We start from the raw sequence: 21,409 nt of genomic DNA, 5'->3' as shown, positions 1-21,409 counted from the left end.
CAGAAAGGATTATCCTTCTCCTCACAGATATATCAGATTGTACAAAATTAAAGCAGTTCAAAATTCATGTTTGCTCCTTGGATTTTCAAAACAATTAGCTAGCACGTACAGCTGATGAATCGAAGTCCTTGATGCGTCTAAAAAAGTGTCTAGCAAGGATTAATTTACCTGATTAAAAGAATAGAAAACTATGAAGATATGAAGTGAACGAAAGCATATGTTTTCTCTGCTTTAAGCAAGGATTCATCTTAAGTCATAGTTTGACAGGGCCTAAGAAATTAAAAGTTCAAGGATCTAATTGTTTCATCAGATTCATTATCAGGTAACTACTAAGTTTCTAGATTAGCCGGGCAGGATAAAAATTGAGCAAGAGAAATAAGTAAAATTCAGAGTATGTGCAGGATATATTAAATGGGCAGTGTCTTTTAAGGATTTAAAGCATGCCGACCTCTAATTAACCAGAATGTTGGGGAATAAATGTTACACAGTTAACAGAGAACTTGAAAGTTTGAAGATTGATACCTCGTGACTGATCATGGAATGAGGTTTTCATTGACATTGATAGAGTAGGAGCTATATTGGCCTTCCCTTGATTCAAAAAAATTGGGGTTTCAGCAATATGCAGTTTTTGATTTCTAGCTCGAAGTGGCCTGTAGGTAGCCCTTCTTCTGGCAGTGACTGAAATTGAGAGCAGTGAATATCCTTAAAAAGTAAATTGTGTGTCACCTGCACAGCCTAACTGAAAGATTGTCAGTTAGCACACCTGTAGGTCAAGTGCTTCAAACAGAGCTAGTATGAAATAAATCAATAGTATTCTGACAAAATATACATACCCCATGAAGATTTTCTTTCTCCATCAGCTTATCTATTGAGTAAACGCGTTCACCATTTTGAGTTGGTGGCTTTACTCGATTTGAATCAGCAATCCATGAAAAGGTGCAAGCTAGAGCAATGCTGCTATTCATTAGATTGTGAAACAAATGAGCAAAAGTCACATTATTTGATACAATAGATGTCACTGTAATAAGAGGGGACATGAATTAAATCAACAACCTGAATATTATACCCAGCATCATTGAAAATGTTGTGTCATTCATGACTGAGATCTCCGCTAATAATCTTTCCGTTACTCCATTAACCAGTCCTCTCTTCCTTTACTCCCTGCTCATATAAAAAGGATTCATAGGAAAATCCTTTTGAAATTCTTAAAGACAGTCCCTTCTCCGGCAGTGACTGGAATACAGGGCTCAAAGAGCGGAACAGGTTAGCATTTTAGATTCTCTGGCCTCCACAGATCAAGATATTCAAGCATCCATTTCAGCAGGGAGTTCCTGTTTGGAAAGTACTCCACTACAACAATTCCACATATACCCGAGTCCCTGAGTGGGGGAGTTTCAGGCTTTCAGCAAATGCCACTCTTTTGGGCTTGTCAGGAGCTTTCTGAAATTGACAGCACCAAGAAATTCTAGGCTGGAAAAGAGCAAAATTCAAACAGAAAAGTTCACTTCAACACTTACCATATTTATAGGATGCCCTTATCACAACACAATTCATGATTGGTAAAAGGATTAGGTAGCGCAAGTAAATGAACTATGGGTTAGCAGTTAAAATAGAGTCAATACAGAAAGAAGAAAACGTAGAATGATATCATCAGGAACTCATACTCATTCAGAAAGGGTCAGTATCAGTTCCCTGATTGGAGTTAACAGAGTTTGAGAAATATTTGCATCATATTATACTGTAGTATACTCAAAAACATTTTTAATAGTTCCCTACAATGGTAGCATGGAGAAAGCACAGATCTTGATGTTAGGGAAACATAATGTGCGAACAGGCAAATTAATGCATCAAAAAAATAAAAAGAAAGTATGATTTACCTTCAGTTAAACGGAGAATGCACCACTGATCACAGATGAGTACATCATTGGAAACCACAAAATATGAGCTACCTTGTGCCAATCATCTTCGTCCTTCTTTCTGAATGTAGTATCAACTGAGGGCTGTTTTTGAGTTCTGTCATGAAGAGGAAGATAGCTACCCCTCTTCTGACAATGGCTGAAGCTGAGATCAAATGATTATGTGTGTCCTTAGGCTGGGAGACAGCAATTCTTCTCTCCTGGCAGATATATCACACTGATAAGATTAGACTACTTCAGGGTTCAGGGTTGCTCCTTGGAAAATAAAAATTTTGTCTTTTTATAGGTTAAAATAGAGATAAAAGATTGTTAAGAACCTAAACCAAAACCTTCAGTTAACATTTCAGTCCCGACTCCAATTCTCCAAATCAAGTTTCGGTTAAAAATTCAAGAACTGTTGGTTAGCTTCCTGTTCAAGCAAGAATCAAGGACATGCCGGCTCTACAAATATTGTTCCATTAATCCATTCCTCCATTTGGCCTTTACTATTCCTTGTTTGAAAGCATACCAAAAGATCAAACACAGGCAACTAATATATAAAAGAACTTGATTGCAAGCATTCAAAGAGAATAAAAGTTTCTTTTATTTTTGAAAAAAGGTAGCTCAAATACTTGAACGATGTAGGTCTTGTAACTTTTGGGACTCCTCACGTTGCTAGCGTCTCGGTCAAGGGACTAATTTTCCATCAACTATTACGTAAGGAATCTGTGCAACCTTAGGCCAGTCTTGTCCTTTCTCCCATTCTAACCTTGGTTTTACCAGTGGGCAGCCATCAATTCACACTTTAGTGAGGGAGGCAGGCAATCCCTCTTCTGGTAAGAACTGGAGTTGAATGCAGTACCTGATATCGAGCTTTTGGAGACAGATGAGGTGTCGAAGACCCCGAATAGTTTAGCATTTTCAGATTCTCATGTGCCCACAATAAGAGTATTTGGAGCGTGCAAGGCAGCAGCCAGTCTTCTTCTGGAAATGTCTCTACTTCATCTTTACCACCAATTCTCAAGTATGTGAGAGAGGGGAGTTTCTCCAAGCCCCACTCTCTCTGGTGACTCATGAGCTTTTTGCAATTATAGATCAGAAGGGATTGTAGGCTGAAGGGTAAACCTCCCTCGGGGAAGCACTCGATTCTGGACAACCGTCTAAATCCAGACGTCGAAGAGATGGAAGCAGAGATTCCATCAGTTCTGGCAATGACTTGAGCTTCTTGCAATTCCGAAAAATAATCTGCGTTAGATTGGGAGCTGGCAAGCCTCCCTTCAGAAAAGACACTAGCTCATCGCAGTATTGGATACATAAAGACTGCAATGATGTCAAAATAGCACTGCTGCTACTCTGATTCCCAATCCCACATGATGGAATTGAAACAATGTCAAAACTATTGCAATCTTCAATGTCAAAACTTTTTGGCATAGGAAATGAACCAAGCGAGATGACTGAGAGAGAGTCACAATTAAGTAATCTCAAAAACTCTGGGGATCCACCCTGCAAGCTTTCACTCTCCAGGTTCAAGTTGCAACATTTATAATATTCGAGTGATTTTAGTGAGGCAGGTAGGCAGCTTACCGGAAAGGGTAACAGAGACCCACAATCATCTATTTCCAAATTCTCAAGACTGGTTAACCTGTTGATCTCCAGGTACAAATCTTTCAAATTCTTTAGAGCCCTAATCTTCAACTTACGAAGAGATGAGAGTTGTTGATTGTTTCCATTGAAGATTCTCAATTGAACATTGGGAAGCACAAGTTTGTCACATCCAGAAATCTCAAGGCTTTGCAGTGATGAAAGTTGTTTGGGAAGTTCTCCAATTAGTTTGGGACAATCAATTATGCAAACCTCTTCAAGATTACTAAATACGTCACATTCTGGTATCTGCGAGTACTCCCACTCTGCCATCTTCTTAATTATCAACTTTTTGAGAGATGGGAATGGTTTGGTTGCATGGATGTCTCCATCATGGTTCGCCATCGCGGGTCGCGGTCGCGTCGCGGTCTCAGTTGTTCCACATCCGTCACGGCATATCGGTTGAATATCGGGTGATATGAACATTATAACACATTAAAGTTTTCAAAAATTTTGAAAAAATTACTAAAATTAGAAAATACTAAAAAAGACACAATTTTAAAAAATATCGGAGTCGACTCCGAGTTGACTCTGATATATCATGTATCACGGATTCGAATCGGTCAATATCGGCCGAGTCAGAGCGAGTCGTCGCGGATATGGTGATATCCGCGATTCGTGGATCAGTATCGTACTGGTCCCTTCCGTTCCAGATACGACTCGGCCGATACGTATCGGTATCGGCCGATATGGCGAACCATGGTCTCCATAAAACTCCTCCGTCAAGGTTGATATAATACAACTCATTCCAACAATTTCAAGTGATTGCAAGGCCATTAGCTGCCCAAGTGCAGGCAAGCAAAAGCAATATTTGCAGCTAGATAGACGCAAATATCCCAAATGGCAAAACAAAGAGTTTCCTAGCCAATCTGGAAACGTTGTCCCACAGTATCCATCAATCTCAAGATACTTTATGCTTGAATGAGGTTGTAGGTTTTCAAGCACATCCTTTGCAACTTGTGAATCATTAGTATCAGCATTCCACTTCAAAGTTAACTCTTCAAGGTGTTTCTTGCCCTTAATGTTTGCCATGGTTGTGTCCCTACCAGTGGAAACATTTTGTAGGTTCGAAATCAAGAACTTATCACATAGCTTCAGAAATTTGCCCAACTCCCCAATCATTGAACCAGTATCCTTTCCTATTATAAAATTAGTCAAGACTTGAAGCTTTCTCAATCTACTCATATGTAGTGGCATTCTTTTCAAAGGAGTTCCACGAGTATCCAGGTAAGACAAGTTAATTAACGATGCCAAGTTTACTGGCAACTCTTCAAGTTTCTTACAATTTGGCAGCAGCAAGGTTTGTAGGTTTTACAAGGTGCACATGCTTTCTGGTAGAATTTTCACATATGTAGATGAAAGGTTCAAAAATCGTAGGTGTTTCAAATTGCTAATTGAGTCAGGCAACTTACTGACATCATAGCCAAACAAAGACAGAACCCTTAGGGACTTGAATTTTGACAACATTCCATGTAAAAATTTTTGGCCTACTTTTTTTTTCTGCGGATAGTGATATTTACTTAGATTTAATGGTAGAAATGTTCTCAAATTCTTGGTCTCCCTCAAGAGTTGAAATTTATGATGTGTCATAAAAACTAAGATGGTATGAAAAGGTACTTATTCTACCTATTGTACCATGTCCCCCCCAGATGATGATCTTCCAGCCTGAGACAATACTAATTCTGAGAAACAAATCTAGCCAAATCGTTGACAAGGTCATGCATTAAGAAAAAATTGTTGGTTGACTGCTCAAATAGTGACCTCAACCTTAACTCACGCAAGTATTCTTCACCTATTTCTTCAATTCCTCTATTATCACTAGGATACTTCAAAAGGTCATTAGCATGCCATAAATGAATCATTTCCTCTTTGCTAAAGTGGTAATCTTTATGAAATACAACACAATAGGCAAAGCACCTTTTTAGATGGGAAGGAAGATGAATATAGCTTAACTTCAATGCTGGCAAGATGCAATCTTGATGGTCTGTTTGAGTCCACAGTTCACTTACTAAAATATCTTCCCACTCTTCAGCTGTTGTTTCCGAACGCAGGAGACCTGCAACTGTTTTCACAGCCAAAGGCAACCCTCCACACTTCTTCACAATTTTCTTTGCTATCTCTTCAAGTTTTGGACTTTGATTTCCATCATTATTTTCAAATGCATGCTTTTTAAGTAAGAACCAACAATCTTCCTCTACCATCAAATCCAAACGATAAATCGACTCTTTTTAACTCATCATTAATGCAATTTTCTCATCACGTGTTGTCACAATAATCCTACTTTCTAGCATTCCACCTACGAATAGCACCTTCAATTTATCCCAGTCATTGTAGTCCCGATTCCAATAATCATCTAAAACAAGAAGAAACTTGTTCTGAGTATGCCTCAATTGTAACTTCACTTGAAGGGAATTCAAATTTTCACTCGAATCAGAAAATGGAATATTGAGTTCCCCAAGGAGTTCTTTTGTTATCCTGGAAGCATTGTAATCTTCTGATATGTAAACCCATGCTTTTTGAGAAAAATGGTTTTGTACCCTCTTATCATTGTAAACCAATTGAGCAAGAGTGGTCTTACCAATTCCTTCAAGGCCAACTAATGGAATGATAGTGACATTGACTCCATTTGCGCTCTCAAATAGCAGCATAGCAATTATCTTCTCTTTATCAATATCTCTACCATACACAGTGGTCTCATCAACTAAAGAAGTTGAAGGCGCTCGACATGATTGCATTTTTGATTCAACAACTTGCAAACCGATGGGATTAATGTGTTGTATGAAACAGTCTAGTAGAACAATCATTTTTTCTATCTTTGGCATCATCTTCTTAAGGAACTGGTAACTGAAAGCTGAGCTATAAGTAGAAGCATTTACCTGAAAGGTGAGCATTGGTCTTCAGCTTCAACTTTCATTCGTAGTGCCTCGGTGTTGATCTCGTCAAGTAAGTCATCTGTCTGGTTAATTGTATCATGAAGCTCATCTAGCCATCCCTTGATGGATTGGTTCCTCGTTTACTTGTTTTCTGCATCATCAAGCACCGCTCCAACTGCTAGTAAGTTCATCTTGAGTTACTGAAGGAGCTCTTCGTCAATCTTTCCTTTCCGAAACAGATACACAAACTCTGGTGAAGCCAGCCTATCAAACAGCACACGAAGGAAAGCGGAAAGGAAAGAACCTCCCACTGTTAATGCCACATCTTTTCTCTTAGTGCCGGCAAGAAGGAAAATAAACTTGCAACCTAAAACAAGTGGGGATCGAAGAAGAGCCAAAAATGACTTGGATTGGTTTTTGTTTAGTGTTTGATGAAGCTAAATTCATAGGACTTGATACATTTGCATGACCTTGGAATAGATAGAGACACAAATAAGTAGAAAAAAAGGTTGCAAAAACTGAATAGACAAATTTGTCAGGCTATCTATCATTATACATCATCATGGATTCATGATGAATAGACAATTATACTTCTTTGTAGAAAAGAAAGATAACCAGTTAATGTCAATTGTGAGTTAGCGGGCTTTTACTTTCTCTCTCTTTGAGAGCCTCTCGCTCTAACTTTTAGAGTTTCCCTCCTCGGTGTAGGAGAGTGGGAGAACCAGCTTTCAAAGTTTCAAAGCTTCCCAAAAGTTTCAAAATTCAAACACAAATCCCAAACACTGCATCTTTTGGCACCAACCCAGAATTCATCGTGGAATCAGCAACCTTGAGAGGAGACAAATCCAGTTTGTTTGTTCATTGAGTGGAGGAGTAAATGTGTCGGACAAAACATGATCCATTTAGATAAATTTATGGAGCACAAAACTGTGTCGGAAGTTGGACAGTCGTCCTTTTCTCTCTACTATTGTTTCTTATTTTAGAGCCGGTCGGCTCCATCATAATAGACTTTATACCTACGTCTTTTTCGTTGCCTCTTATTAGGAATCACTGATAACATTGCTTGTTTTCGTCTGTGCTATTTCTAACACAGGTCTTTTCAGCTGAGTTTCAAGGTTGAAGAAGTAGTGCTTGGCCTCACTGGAAACAATCCCTCAGAGATGGCAGAGGACTTAACAAGAGCATTCCAAAGGTTTGAGCTGTCAGAAACGGAGTTAGAGGGAGTAGATCTGAGTGGGGATGATATTGAAGAAGGAGTATTGGGATGCCATGGTAGCCTGATTGGAGAGTTGGTAGGGGAAAACATAGCTAATTTCACAGGGGTCAAGAACTTCACTAATCACGCTTGGGGTTATCCCAGAAGGATGAAGTTACTGAGTTAGGTCCTAACCTGTTCCAGTTTCATCTTGAACAAGAAGAGGCAAGAAGAAGATTTTAACAGGGGGTCCATGGATAATGGATAACCAGGTGCTTGTAGTTAAGGAATGGGAAGTGGGGTGCGAGAGGAGCAAAACCTTCTTCCAGCACGCCTGTCTCTAGGTACAACTATGGAATCTACCGGTCCATTGGATGAGCAGGGCGGTGGGGTTTAAGCTTGGAGAGATTTTCAAGAAGGTGAGGGAGGTGATCATCCCAGCAAATGGAGGGAAGGAGGGAAGACACATGAAGATAATGGCTGAAGTAGATGTCACAAAACCACTGATCCAAGGAACAAGAATCAAAAGTACAGAGCAAGCAGTGTGGGTAGAGTTCAGGTATGAACGATGCCCTGACTTCTGCTATAGTTGTGGAATCATTGGACACAGTGACAAAACATGTAATGTGGTGGGTAGGAAGGGAACAATGCAACGAGATGAGCAGTATGGGGCATGGATGAGAGCTGGGAATATTATGGTTTCGCCCTTAAAGGGACGAGTGGAACTAGTAAAAGCAATAGATGGTAGGAGTATGGGAACTGAGGACAGAAGCGGGCAGTTATTAGCAGGGGAAAAAGTGAAGGAGAATAACATAATAGCTATTAGAAGAAATGAAGTGGATCTGGAGGAAAAGGAAAGGAAAGTTCAGGAACACAGGATGAGAAAGGTACACGAGGAGAGGTGGGCCGAAATCTTAAATGACCAAAAGGGGGAGGATAAGGAGAACCAGAAAGGGGAAAATATGGATATCCCCAAGGCAAAAGGAAAAGAAAATGAGGAAAAAAAGGTGAATGAGGAAACAAAAAAAGGAAATATGTTTGAACAGGTAGTAGGACATGTGGATATGGAGGTGGAAAGCAAAGGAAAGGAGAATGGACAAGAGAGGACAGTGGCAGAAGCAAGCGAAGGTTTAGAGGCAATGAAAATGAGGTAGATAGCAACACCTGCTGATGACACAAACAAAAAGGAGGCAAAAAGCCATTTCAAAAAAAAGGGGAAGACCAAGTAGGACACCTCTTAAAACAATTACAAATACAGAAGGAATGAGGGAACTAGGAGGAAAAAGAAAGGTAGATGGCCTGCTGCAAGGGATACAACCAATGGAGGAGGATGATGAAGTGATACCAAAAGTAAAAGTCATGAAATTGGAACAAATCAGTGCCAGAACAACTAAGGAACTGGAGGCTAACCCCCATATGCCTCCACTGTGTAAATGAAAGCTGTGGTGTGGAATTGTCGAGGTGCAGGAGGCCCCTTGACAATTTCCCAACTGAAGGAAGTTTTAAACTTCCACTCTTCTAATGTGGTGTTTTTATGTGAAACAAAGAATCATGAAAAGTTCATGAGGAATGTGCGAAAGGAGGATCAGGTTCGACAATGGTCATTTTGTTAACTCAATAGGAAGAGCAGGGGGACTTGTGCTATTTTGGAATAATGAGGTGCTGATAAAACAAGTAAGTAACACTGACTGGTTCATCAGTGCCTGTATTGTAGACAAAGAATCAAATAGCCACTGGTGGCTTGTTAAGTGATTAATTATGCATATAATTGGTGAATATTTTCCCCTTTATTTTGCTAAAATATGCTGTTAATTGATGAATTTTACTCATATTTGATTTTTGGTGTTGTTTTTAGGAATTGTTGGTGATAATAGAGTAAAAGGTGTATTAAAAGTCGAATTTTCAGAAGACAACATCTTATAAGGCGTGACCACGTCTTTGCTGATGAGAAACCCATGCTTACAGGATGTGAAGCGGGCCACCCTTTGAATCTTTGCTAGCATATTGGAAGACCGTTGATATCCTTAGAAATAGATAATCTATTGCTTCCATCTAGTAGTATGAGTGGAATAGAAGTCCTAATCCTTTCTTTATTGGAAGAAGCATACGTGAAGTGGGATTCTAATTAGTTTCCTAAAGGGAAACGTTTTTCCTTGGGTTAGAAGAGACGTTAGTTAAAAGGGGGGACGTAAGCCTTCAACAGGGCATCTCTTATTCTTTTTCCCCTTTTCCTCTTAAAAAGACTATAAACCCTAGTATTTTGTGGCCGCGAATCCACCATGAGGAGCGGCTAATTTCTTTTCTAGTTGAAGAATAATTGAAGCTTTAGTTCGACAATTCTGTGAGATCTAATTTGAAAAAAATATTGAAAAAAAGAGAAAAATAAAAAAAAAGAAGAAAAAGAAAAAAATTTTGCTGTGAAGTGCACTTGTGTTGTTTTGTGATAGTTGGGCTAATGCCTAAATTGCGTTTGCACTTGCCAAGTTTAGTGAAGTTATTGACACACCTGGAAGCCAGCTATACATGTGAATGACAAAGGAGTTTGATTTCATGCAGAATATTATTGATGTTTCTTTTGATATATGTACACCTAAATAATTCCCTTTTATCCAACCCTTAACCCAAGCCTCGTTACAACCCTTATAAAGACCCTTTGATTTTTGCATTGAATTCATTTTAAGTGGTGAAAATATGATATATTAGCAAGCTTATGGTAATGTCATTTCATGGTGTTGATTTAAGTGTTAAATATCCCCTTAAACACTTGAGTGCAGAGTGTATACATTATTATCCGTGTGAGGGCTGTTGAAACTTGTGCATCCTGATTTTGATAAAATTGTTGAGAAGACATGATACTTGTGTTAGTATGCATTGTGCTATGCGTGTTTGCCATCTTGACTATGATTCTTGGGTAGTGCATGCTTGAGGGCAAGCATTGTTTAGGTGTGGGGGAATTTGTTAAGTGATTAATTATGCATATAATTGGTGAATATTTTCCCCTTTATTTTGCTAAAATATGGTGTTAATTGATGAATTTTACTCATATTTGATTTTTGGTGTTGTTTTTAGGAATTGTTGGTGAGAATAGAGTAAAAGGTGTATTAAAAGTCAAATTTTCAGAAGACAGCATCTTATAAGGCGTGACCACGTCTTTGCTGATGAGAAACCCATGCTTACAGGATGTGAAGCGGGCCACCCTTTGAATCTTTGCTAGCATATTGGAAGACCGTTGATATCTTTAGAAATAGATAATCTATTGCTTCCATCTAATAGTATGAGTGGAATAGGAGTCCTAATCCTTTCTTTATTGGAAGAAGCATACGTGAAGTGGGATTCTAATTAGTTTCCTAAAGGGAAACGTTTTTCCTTGGGTTAGAAGAGACGTTAGTTAAAAGGGGGGACGTAAGCCTTCAGCAGGGCATCTCTTATTCTTTTTCCCCTTTTCCTCTTAAAAAGACTATAAACCCTAGTATTTTGTGGCCGCGAATCCACCATGAGGAGCGGCTAATTTCTTTTCTAGTTGAAGGATAATTGAAGCTTTGGTTCGACAATTTTGTGAGATCTAATTTGATTTGTTTGTTTCATTTATTTATGAGTATTTATATATTCTCTGTTCATTCATGACTATGATTATTTTCTACAGTTAAATACCTGATCAATATTTAATTGTCGAAATAGTCTAGTGCCATCTAAGATATCAAATCCGTAATTGTTTGATGGTTTTAGTATTTGTGGCGTGTGATATAATTTGATTGTAAAAGAAACTTTTGAATCTATGTCACGGGAATATATAATCTAACTTAAATGAATCGAGCGTGTGTGTTTGTTGGTTAGAATTGGTAGCTTCTCTAATTATTAATACTGTCAATAGGTTAAATCCTAAGAGCTTGTTTAGGGTTGCTTAATTGGCAAAAGAAATAGCCACAGAGCGTGTTGTGGTTATCGAAACAGTAAGGCGAGACAGGTTGTCAGAGCGTGTTGACGACCATAACCAATTTATTCATGAATAAGTGATTTCACCATTGCATCGATGATCAGTTAAATGAACCAAAGTGGAAATTAGACCTTTGACTAGAGTGTTGCCTATTCTTGGTTTAGTTTTATTTAATTTTGTGATATTGTCTTTATTTTTATTCAAGTGAGCTATTTAGCTAATTTCTCCTAATCCCCCATTTTTCACAAAGAAATAAATCACCCAGTCCCTGTGGATACGATCCTACTCACTACTATGCTCGAATTCATATTTTAGAGTAGGAACTTTTATTTTTGCTGGTTTGACAAGCCAACATGGCTGGTCTATGTATATGCAAGTACTGCTAGTAATACTAGGAAGGAACAGTGGAAATACATAGAGGAAAGGAAAAAGGACTGGGGAGAGGCTTGGGTTATAGTGGGGGACTTCAATGATCTGAAGTCAGATGAGGAGAAATGGGGAGGTCGAGAGAGAGCAGAAGGAAGCTTTACAGATTTTAACTGTTTTATAAGAGAAAATAATCTAATGGATTTAGAATACCAAGGGGTACCATGGACATGGAGTAGCAGCTGGGAGGGGGATCGTGAGGTGAAGGAGAGATTGGACAGGTGTCTATGTAGTACAGAGTGGATGCAAAGATATGAAAAGGCAAGGTGTAAACATGTTGAAACTGAAGCTTCTAATCATCTCATGTTGATTATAGACACTAATCCAGAGAACAACAAGAGAAGAAGGAGGTTCTATTTCGACCAAAGATGGACAAAGAATCCAGAAACGAAGGATGTGATCCAAGGGGCATAGAGCAAAGATATCTCAGGGTCTAGAATGTTCAAAGTGACTAGAAAAATAAAAGAGTGTAGAATAGCTATCTTGGAATGGAGGAAAAAGGTGCAAGGAAACTCCAAGGTAAGGATAATGGAATTAAAAGAGAAACTGAATATGGAGAGGGAAGGAAATGAGGTAGGAAAGAGTGGTCGAATAGCGGAGCTAAAATCTAAACTGAGCAAGGCATACAAGGAGAAAGAACTGTATTGGAGCCAAAAATCAAGGAGCACATGGCTCAAAGAAGGTGACAGAAATACAGCTTACTTCCACACATCTGTGATGGCAAAGAAGAGGAGAAACACTATAAGTACCTTACAGAAAAGGATGGGACTTGGTGCAAGGATGAAAAAAAGATTGAGGAGGAACTAAGTGAGTACTCCAAGGACCTTTTCTCTACTACAAACCCGGACAACTTTGAGGATATTCTAGTAGAGATACCAAGCATTATTTCTAGCCAAATGAATGAACGGTTGATTAGACCAGTGGATGAAAAGGAGATCAGACAAGCATTGTTCTCTATGCATCCTAATAAAGCACCAAGGACGGATGGTATGTCTCCCCTCTTCTTTTAATACTACAGGTATATCATAAAAGAAGATTTAGTATCTGCAATTAATAGCTTTTTTCATATTGGTTATCTTCTCAAAGTTGTTAAAGAAACAATCATCTCTTTCATTCCAAAAACTGATACTCCTAAGTCAGTTGTGAATTATAGACCTATCAGTTTATGCACTGTCCTGTATAAGATCATTTCAAAAATCATTGCAAATAGACTGAAAAAGGTACTGCAGCACTGCATTAGCAATTCTCAGTCTGTATTCATCCCTAGCAGACAAATTCTTGATAATGTAGTGGTAGCTCATGAAATACTTCATTTTTTTGAAAAATAGGAGAAATAGGAATGTAGGATTCATGGCTGTTAAGCTGGACAAGATGCTGAGACTAGTTGGGAGATAAGAAAGCACAGTGTGTGGATGAAATTGTGGCACATGAAGGTGAAGGCAAAACTGAAACATTTTATGTGGAAATGCTTACAAAACTGCCTTCCAATAAACGAGATTATGTCCAAAAAGCTGGGGAAAGGAGAGGGAAGATGTGATTGCTGTGGGGAAGCTGTGGAAACTATTGAGCACTTGCTCTTTTTTTTTGTGAAAATGCAGCAGAAGTATAGAAAATGACTCTAGGAAGGTGGGATGGGCTACAAGACAAACAACACAACCTATGGCTCTAGTGGGAGAAAGCTACTCAATCACTCTCGATGGAACAAGGACAAGATAGGGTAAATCTCACCATCAACATTTTCTGGCAAATCTGGAAAGCCAGGAACAAAAGAGTCTTTGATAGTGCTAACCAGGAACCTCACAAAACAATATAGAAAGCACAAGAGGAGTGGTTGGAGTTCGAGCAAGCAAGGGAGGAAGAACAGGAGAGCACGACAGGTCAGAACAATAGTGGACACCAATCAAGAAGAGAGCAACTAAGGGAAGATGTGGTATGTTTGTATACGGATGCTGCCATATCAGCAAAAAGAATCAGGACTAGACAAGGGATCATAGCAAGGAATTGGAAAGGAACGATCATGAGAGCCAAAGGAATTGTAAATCAGTGGAACGGAACAGCAAGTAAAGAAAAAGCTCTCGCAGTGAAAAATGCACTACTGATGGCTAAACAAGCAGGATGGACAAAAATTATAGTCCATACTGTGACGGCCCCACCTCCCCCTAAGGCGAACCAAAGGGTTCGGCGGGTCGCCTGCCCAGCTCTCACCGGGACTCAGTCGCTCACTACAGTCCTCACTTAAAATCTGAATAAATCACAAGAATAAATAGGGCAACGATCCAAAACTTAAAGCGAAACTTATATACATTGTCATCCCCAAACGGGAGTGTAAAGATCGAATATACAAAGGTTCTCAATCCTTCATACTCCAACCCGTGCCAAGCACTAGGCGAGAACCACTACAAAAGAAACAAAAGAACTAGACTGGCTAGTCTATGCTCTCATTCTGCTCGGCGTCCCCTGTTAAGGAAAACAAAACTAAAGGGGTGAGCTAAAAGCTCAGTGAGGTTCCGAACAGATAATCAGACAATCAATTTAATACATTAAACATGGAGTATCAATAATTCAAGAAACATTTACAATGGAAAGCGATAGTAACATTCATTAAAAGAATACGGGCTCACATGGAGCTATTTGTTTGTTCGTTCGTTCCCCTGACATTTTCCCTTATTCCTCCAATCGTTTAAAAATACATTTTTGTAAGTAGAATCCCTCGTTCATTCTTTTGTTCGTTCATCCCTTTTCCGGACGTTGACCGGACTCCACCCATCCGGACATTGGCCGGACTCCACCCATCCGGACGTAGCCGGACTACAAGGTAATACTCGAGTATACCAAATTCACCCAGGGTTACCATATCGCCCGATCGAGTCTGCTTCTGGCTCGAGTCGATCGGTAACGAAGGGCAGGGCCCAATTCAGCCAAACGGCTTACATTCATGCGCAACTAGCATTTAATCATTAATCATTGAAACTTTCACATTTACTTAGGTCGAGTGCGATAAAGTACACACTCGCCTAGAAAACTCATTTTAACAATCATTGAAAGTATTTAACACATTATCAATCAATAATAACAAGCCAATAAGTCAAGGAATATAGCAAACAAGGAACACTCACCTAGTTATGCAAAATAACGTGCAAAATATCCTTCCAGATATTACCCTTAGTCACCAGTGAAACCTAAGATTGAACAAGAGAACACATTATAGTTTATCGAGCAAAACATTTAAGGGGAAACGAAGAAACCTGACTAATTAGGAGTAAAGCGTGTAAAGATGACTTTCAAGTAAATAGAGGGTTGTTTGGACCCAAGGATGAAAATAACTAGGGTTTCAAAATCAATCGCAAAACCAAACTCAAAAGGCTTATAGAATTCCAATGGAAAACATTTGACTAACGACAAATCAAAAGACAAATAGATAGGCTAAGAAAATATTCTTTCGGAATCGTAAAGAATCGTTTGTATGACTAAAAGTCACTATATATTATATTCAAATAGAGGTTATATAACAAGGGTTTTGATGAAAATCATATGGAAAAGGAAGACTCTGAAAACCGTATTTGAAAGTAGTTCACTTGTGTGAAAATTTGGGCAGCACGCCCTTTGTGTTTACCTAATTTTCCAACCATTTTGGCTTCATTATTTTCTCAAATCAGTCTCAACATCTCGTACAAAAATAATCTCATTTCCAAAAGCCGTTCACTAGGCTTAAAGTCATTCAAGTCATTTAGCTAGGAAAATAAGTCATTTAGCTAGGAAAAAGATCGGAAAGGAAAGTCAAACCCTAAAATATTCCAATAAGCACAATAAGACTCGATTACAAGTCATAAACCAATGCCAAATACTACCGAAATAAGATTCCATAAGCATACATAAGCATTAGAGGAAACCAGAAAATCCGGAAATGGAATTAGCTTTAGCCCTGAAAAAAAATAGTTTTTGACCTCATTTTACGGTAATGGTACCAAAGGCACTAAGATTATTGGATGAAGGTGTAAGACCCACCATTTCGAAGCTAAGAGATAGGGCTACAATATTACAGAAGGTCACTCAACCCAGTTTCGAGTGTAACCAGGTCAAAAATGCAATCTACTATACCAGAACCACAAAAACAGATTCACAGAACGTATTCTAGTGCAAACATCATAAATCAGGCTACCTAAGTCCAAATCTAGAAATTCCAAAGCCAACTGAAAGCTAAGAAACAGGGCTACATTTCATCAGAAGACCTCAACAACCAATTTGGAAGCATTCCTAGCCAAAATAACCAATTACAGAAGCAATTCCCAAATTCGGGTAAAACCAGGGCAGCAAGGGTAATTCCATCTTTTCTCAAGCTACGCTACTCCGATTGACCTGAAATTTTGTAAGCACCTCTAAAATGCCATTCCCTACAACTTTTATGTTTTAAGCCAAGGCCAATTCGGCCTTTAACTAGGAACTACAAAACCGGGCAGAATGTTCCCAATAAAACCCTAACTTTCTACAATTTCTTCCAAACCAGAAATTGGTTGTAATCATCCACTTTTTCCACCTTCTAGAGTCATTATATACCATTTCCAAGCATCATAGATAGCCACACAATCATGTTCATATTAAAACAGAAAAATCACCAATAAATAGAAAACTTCACCAATTCAACCACAAATCAAGATGTAATCCATAAAGTTTCATCACATACCACCACTAATCATAAATTAGGCATCATTAGAGGAAGGAAAGTGGTTCTTCACAACTCACCTTAGAAACAAGAGAGAGAGAGCAACTAGTCCTCTTAGCTTTCCAAATAACTCCACACAACACCTCACTATCACTCCCTTAAGTAGTTTTATGGAGCAAAAACAAGATTGGATGGTTGAGTGAGTTGATTGAAGCAAGATTGAAGCCAAAAACTTGAAGAGTTTTCTTTCTTTTGTTGCTTGAAGAGCTCGGCCAAGAGGAAGAGAAAAATGGTGAATTTTTTGGTATTTTTTTGATTTATTTGGTCAATGGTAAGAACATGAATAGTAGTCATAAAGCAACCTCCACTCATAAGGTGACACTTGTCACTTAATTAATGCAAGTCTATCACTTTGTTTCCTCTCACACCAATCCAAATTGCAACCTCTACTTATCTCTTAACACCCGGTAAATTAATTCCAGTATCCAAAACCTAACCTAGTTGGCCGAATTTTTCCAAACTTTTCGCACTAGTGGGTCCCACGTCCGATATACGCTCTTAATTTCACATGAACTAACTTATACTAGGAAAATGATTTAAAAAACTATATTTTGCTCATAAAAATTATCTGGGGAATTTTCTAATAAAGAAAAGGTATAAAAGTGTGCAATTAAATAAAATAAAGCCTAGAAATTCGGAAAATTTTCGGGTCCTCACACATACAGACTGAAAATCAGTAGTCGAGCAAATTAATAGATGCAGTGAATATGATTACAGCATTGCAACTATCCTAGAAGATGTGCAGGAACTTAGAACAGGCTTTGACAGGTGTACCTTTGTGTTTATTCCTAGATCAGAAAATGAAATCAGCCATGCACTAGCTCATTTTGCAGTTAAACTGGTGCATAATATTGAATGGGAACATGACTTCCCAATATGGCTGATAGATTTAGTAAAGAAGGAAATGAGGGTAGTATCCCCTTTTTGTAATTAACTCTTGTAATATCAAGTGTTAATATTTATAATAGATGTTATCGTTTGTTGAAAAAAAAAAGCTAATGTCAATTGTGACAAGAGGCCTGCAATAACTGATGAATAGACAATTATACTTCTTAGAAATGAAAGCTATCTAGTTAATGTAAATTGTGACAAGAGGCCGGCAATAACTAAGGATGGGTTTAATTGATGAACCCAATGTAAGAATATTTTCGTAAACTATACGACCACATATAATATTTGTAAACTAAAATAATCTCTCACAAATTAATGGATAAATAATTATATAAACATATATAGATAATAGTTACAGAATTCGAAAATAAATTAATAATTGTAGCACGTTAGAAACCTATATTAGATGTAGTTAAACTCTTTTACTACAACCTACTAAAGTTTGAGTTTCTCTAACATTGACCTATAGGAAGTTATCTGAGGTCTATCATTATGATATAAAAAGTATGAATGTTGGTATTAGGGAGTGCAAGTGTAAACACTTTTTTATCTTAGTTTTTATTATTTATAAATTACCCTCATGTCTTTTAATTAGAATGATTGCATTTTAATGTGACACTAATTAAAGAAATAAAACACTCCAATTGATTACATTTTAATAGTATTGGTAATTATAATTGACAATTGGTCATTAAAACTATTTACCTACCTTGGATTTCATTTCCAATTATTATACGTATCAAAATTTCTCAATTGAAGCATGAAAATTTTCTCATTAGTCACTAGTTGAGATTTTAAAAAAAAATCAATTTCAAAAAATATATACTCTCTAGAAAATGGAGAGCCATACAAGGACAAGAGAACCTTTGTTCATCTATATATCTTCATATAAATATCATGAGTAAATTTTACAATTATTCACTTTTTACCAATATGAAGAATTTTTCATGTTGCTCTTAATAGGTTGCATTTTTGTCATTTTTTATGATTATTTTCCTCTTTTATTTTACCAAATATTGTATTAATTGGAGGATTCTACTTATTTTTGGTAATTATCGCTGGTTGTAGGGATTTGGATAAAAAAGAATTAAAATGAATGATTTCTTCACTAAACTTGCTGTTTGGCATGATCACGTCAAAGTTAGAACTTTGCACTTCCTAGAAAGCTTGAGATTTAGCATATGAGAAGATTTCCAACTCTGAGTCAAAGTCATGATCGGATTCACTTGGCCGAATGGATTGTCGTTTATTTGTAATAGCCTAATAGGACACTAGTCCATTCTTTCTATCTCGACTAGAATAGTAGTCTTAGTAGAAGTAGGAAATAAATCAAGAGAGAGGATAGTCTATTTTATTCTTTCTTTCACGTTTAGAGGTGGAACATTAGTAGTAGGCATCTTTCTCTTTAGTAAGAAACAAGAGGAACATCTTTCTCTTCTCTCCTTCCGGACTTCATCTCATATTTTGGAGAATAGTTATGTCAATTAGTTTGACTATTTTGAGCGCGATTTCTTCAATAGAGGTGAACTAGATTTCTTTTTCTAGTCAAAAAATAACGGAGGATTTGGTTCATCTAAAATTATGAGATCATATTGATTATATTTATTTCTTTTATTTTACTAGTATTCATATGTTCTCTGATTTAATTTCTTATGGTTGTTATTTTATTTGAATATCAAGGACGCCCAATATTTAATTTAACATAATAACTTAAAACCAGTTAGAGTAGTTAAATCTGTAATTATTTAATTGCTTTAAATTAATAATGATTGGTATAATTGGGTTTGTGTCAGGAGTACATATGTGTTAATTTAAAATAACTCTCGTAGCGTATTATTTGGTTAGAACAGGGCTTCTCTAATTTTTAAAACAATTGGAAAATTAAACTCTAAGATCGTACTTAGGGTTATTTTTTGATTAGGGAAGTGATTAACGGTCGTACTTTGATCGCCGATACAGTGAGAAGAAGTTGATTATCATCGCGTGTTTGGCAGTTATAACTTGTTTATCAATAAATAAACGAAATTATCTTTGCATCGATGATCAATTAAATAAACTATCTCCGAAATTATTTTTTGGTTAGAGTTATTTATTATTGGTTCAATTTTAAGAAATTATCATTTAGTTTTCTATTCAATTATTTATTTTATTTGAGTTGTTTAATTATTCTCATTTAGATAAAAATCCCCCAAGACTCTGAACTCTAGAAGAAACGAATTTTTTTCAATCCCTGTGGATTCGACCCTACTCACCCTATATACAAAATTTGTATCTTTTTGAGTAGCCATTTATTATTGCACAAGCTCGACATCTGTTAGCACCCAAAGGAATTTCATTATATAAAAAATGATGACACCTTTATAATTGAAAAAGCAATATTAAACTGGAAAAAAAATCTGAAATAGTACCATGCAAACCACTATTATCATTAATAGATACCAATCAAAACAAGAAAAATTGAAAACTATTTATAAAATGACATAAAATAAATAGCAAATGAATTAAAAATTTAGAATACAATTCAAATAATACCAAAGACAAAATCCAAATAATTGATATCCAAGAGAAGATAAACATTTTGACAATAATATAGTAATGCTTCATTTGTATTGTTTTGAGCAAACCAAGCCCATCCATTAAGTGAGAAGCCATTTCCAATGATAAAATAAAAATTATAATAAGAGTAAATTTAAAATGAAGAATGATAAAATGAAAATGCTATCCAAATTGTTTTTGGTGATGTCCAAAATACCCTTATTTTTCTAATGATTATATATATTTATTGTATTGCAATATTAGTGAATAATGGAAGTGGTTATGAAATAAAAAGCTTTAAAATTAAGTAAATTTCATTTATGGTGACAATTATAATTAGACAGATTTAGTACATTCCAATAATTGATAATAATGATAGCGGTTATGGATTAAAAGTTGGCAATTAAAAAAATAAAACATTGCAATATACAAAAAAATTAATATTAAAATTATTAATTAGCCACAGTTCTCATTCCAATTTCATGATTATCAAAAAAACTAATACTAAAACTGATAGAGCAATTATTGAGCACATTTTACACTGTTATTCCACCCTAATTTTGGCTACTTACTGTGCTAGGTATTTAGTTTTTGCTCATATTTCGTATTTGTATAAATTGTAGGTGGTTGGTGTACAAAGTGCTTCCGCAAGGCGAAATTCCAGAAGACTCTTTATTTCATGACGTGCTCACTCCAGAAATTGTAGAGGATACCCAAAACCAGACCCGCGGGATTAGTAGCAGCAAGGCTAACTAGGAAACCAAGCCAACGTGAACCAGATGCATGGAATCAAAGCCCAGGCTCCAAAAGAAAGTAAAACTGCAGACGTTTCTTGGTCTCTGGGGTGGCGGCAACAAAAGAAAAAGAGGGCCAGATTCACGTCATATCAATCAGAGGAGCTTTGGCTTTTGTTCCGTTAGACGTCTTTTTCCTTTGGTCTTCAGCAGCAATTAGAAAAGCCAGATTCTTGTCTAATTTTTTTTTGTCGAAACGATAGATGTCCTATAACCTAATCTAGCCTAGTCTAAAGGGAAGGGGAGAGGGTTCGATGTGAGTACAAACTCCATCGATGAAGGTCAATTAAGACCGCCACAAATTGTGACAAATTTGTGGGAGGCAGGGATTGAACCCCTGACCTCCAGCATCACCTTTAATGGTGATGACCACTGGACCAAATGGCCAGTGGCAGATTGATATATTAGTTTTAGTTTTCTTTTCCCATAGCGGTCAGACGTTGTAGACTTTCGGTTGCTTTTTGGCTTTGACGCTTTTGACTCTTTTGCTTTTGCTTTGGCCTTG

At 37.1% G+C, this 21,409-nt stretch overlaps 2 protein-coding genes across 2 annotated transcripts; one reads left to right on the top strand and one right to left on the bottom strand.

Moving 5' to 3' along the window:
* Positions 1 to 2,990: 2,990 nt before the first annotated feature.
* On the bottom strand, positions 2,991 to 3,881 carry LOC113728966 (putative disease resistance protein At3g14460). The gene has a single exon (XM_027253307.1). The coding sequence runs from the start codon at positions 3,879 to 3,881 to the stop codon at positions 2,991 to 2,993; it is 891 nt and encodes a 296-aa protein (XP_027109108.1).
* Positions 3,882 to 9,037: 5,156 nt separating this feature from the next.
* LOC140036225 (uncharacterized) lies at positions 9,038 to 12,378 on the top strand. Its single transcript, XM_072077554.1, has 2 exons — positions 9,038 to 9,193; positions 11,887 to 12,378. Exons 1-2 carry the CDS (start codon positions 9,038 to 9,040, stop codon positions 12,376 to 12,378), a joined length of 648 nt encoding a protein of 215 aa, XP_071933655.1.
* Positions 12,379 to 21,409: the final 9,031 nt, after the last annotated feature.

Source organism: Coffea arabica, chromosome 2e (genome assembly GCF_036785885.1).
Source record: "Coffea arabica cultivar ET-39 chromosome 2e, Coffea Arabica ET-39 HiFi, whole genome shotgun sequence".
NCBI classification, from domain to species: domain Eukaryota; kingdom Viridiplantae; phylum Streptophyta; class Magnoliopsida; order Gentianales; family Rubiaceae; genus Coffea; species Coffea arabica.
This window is presented reverse-complemented; position numbering and strand designations above follow the sequence as displayed.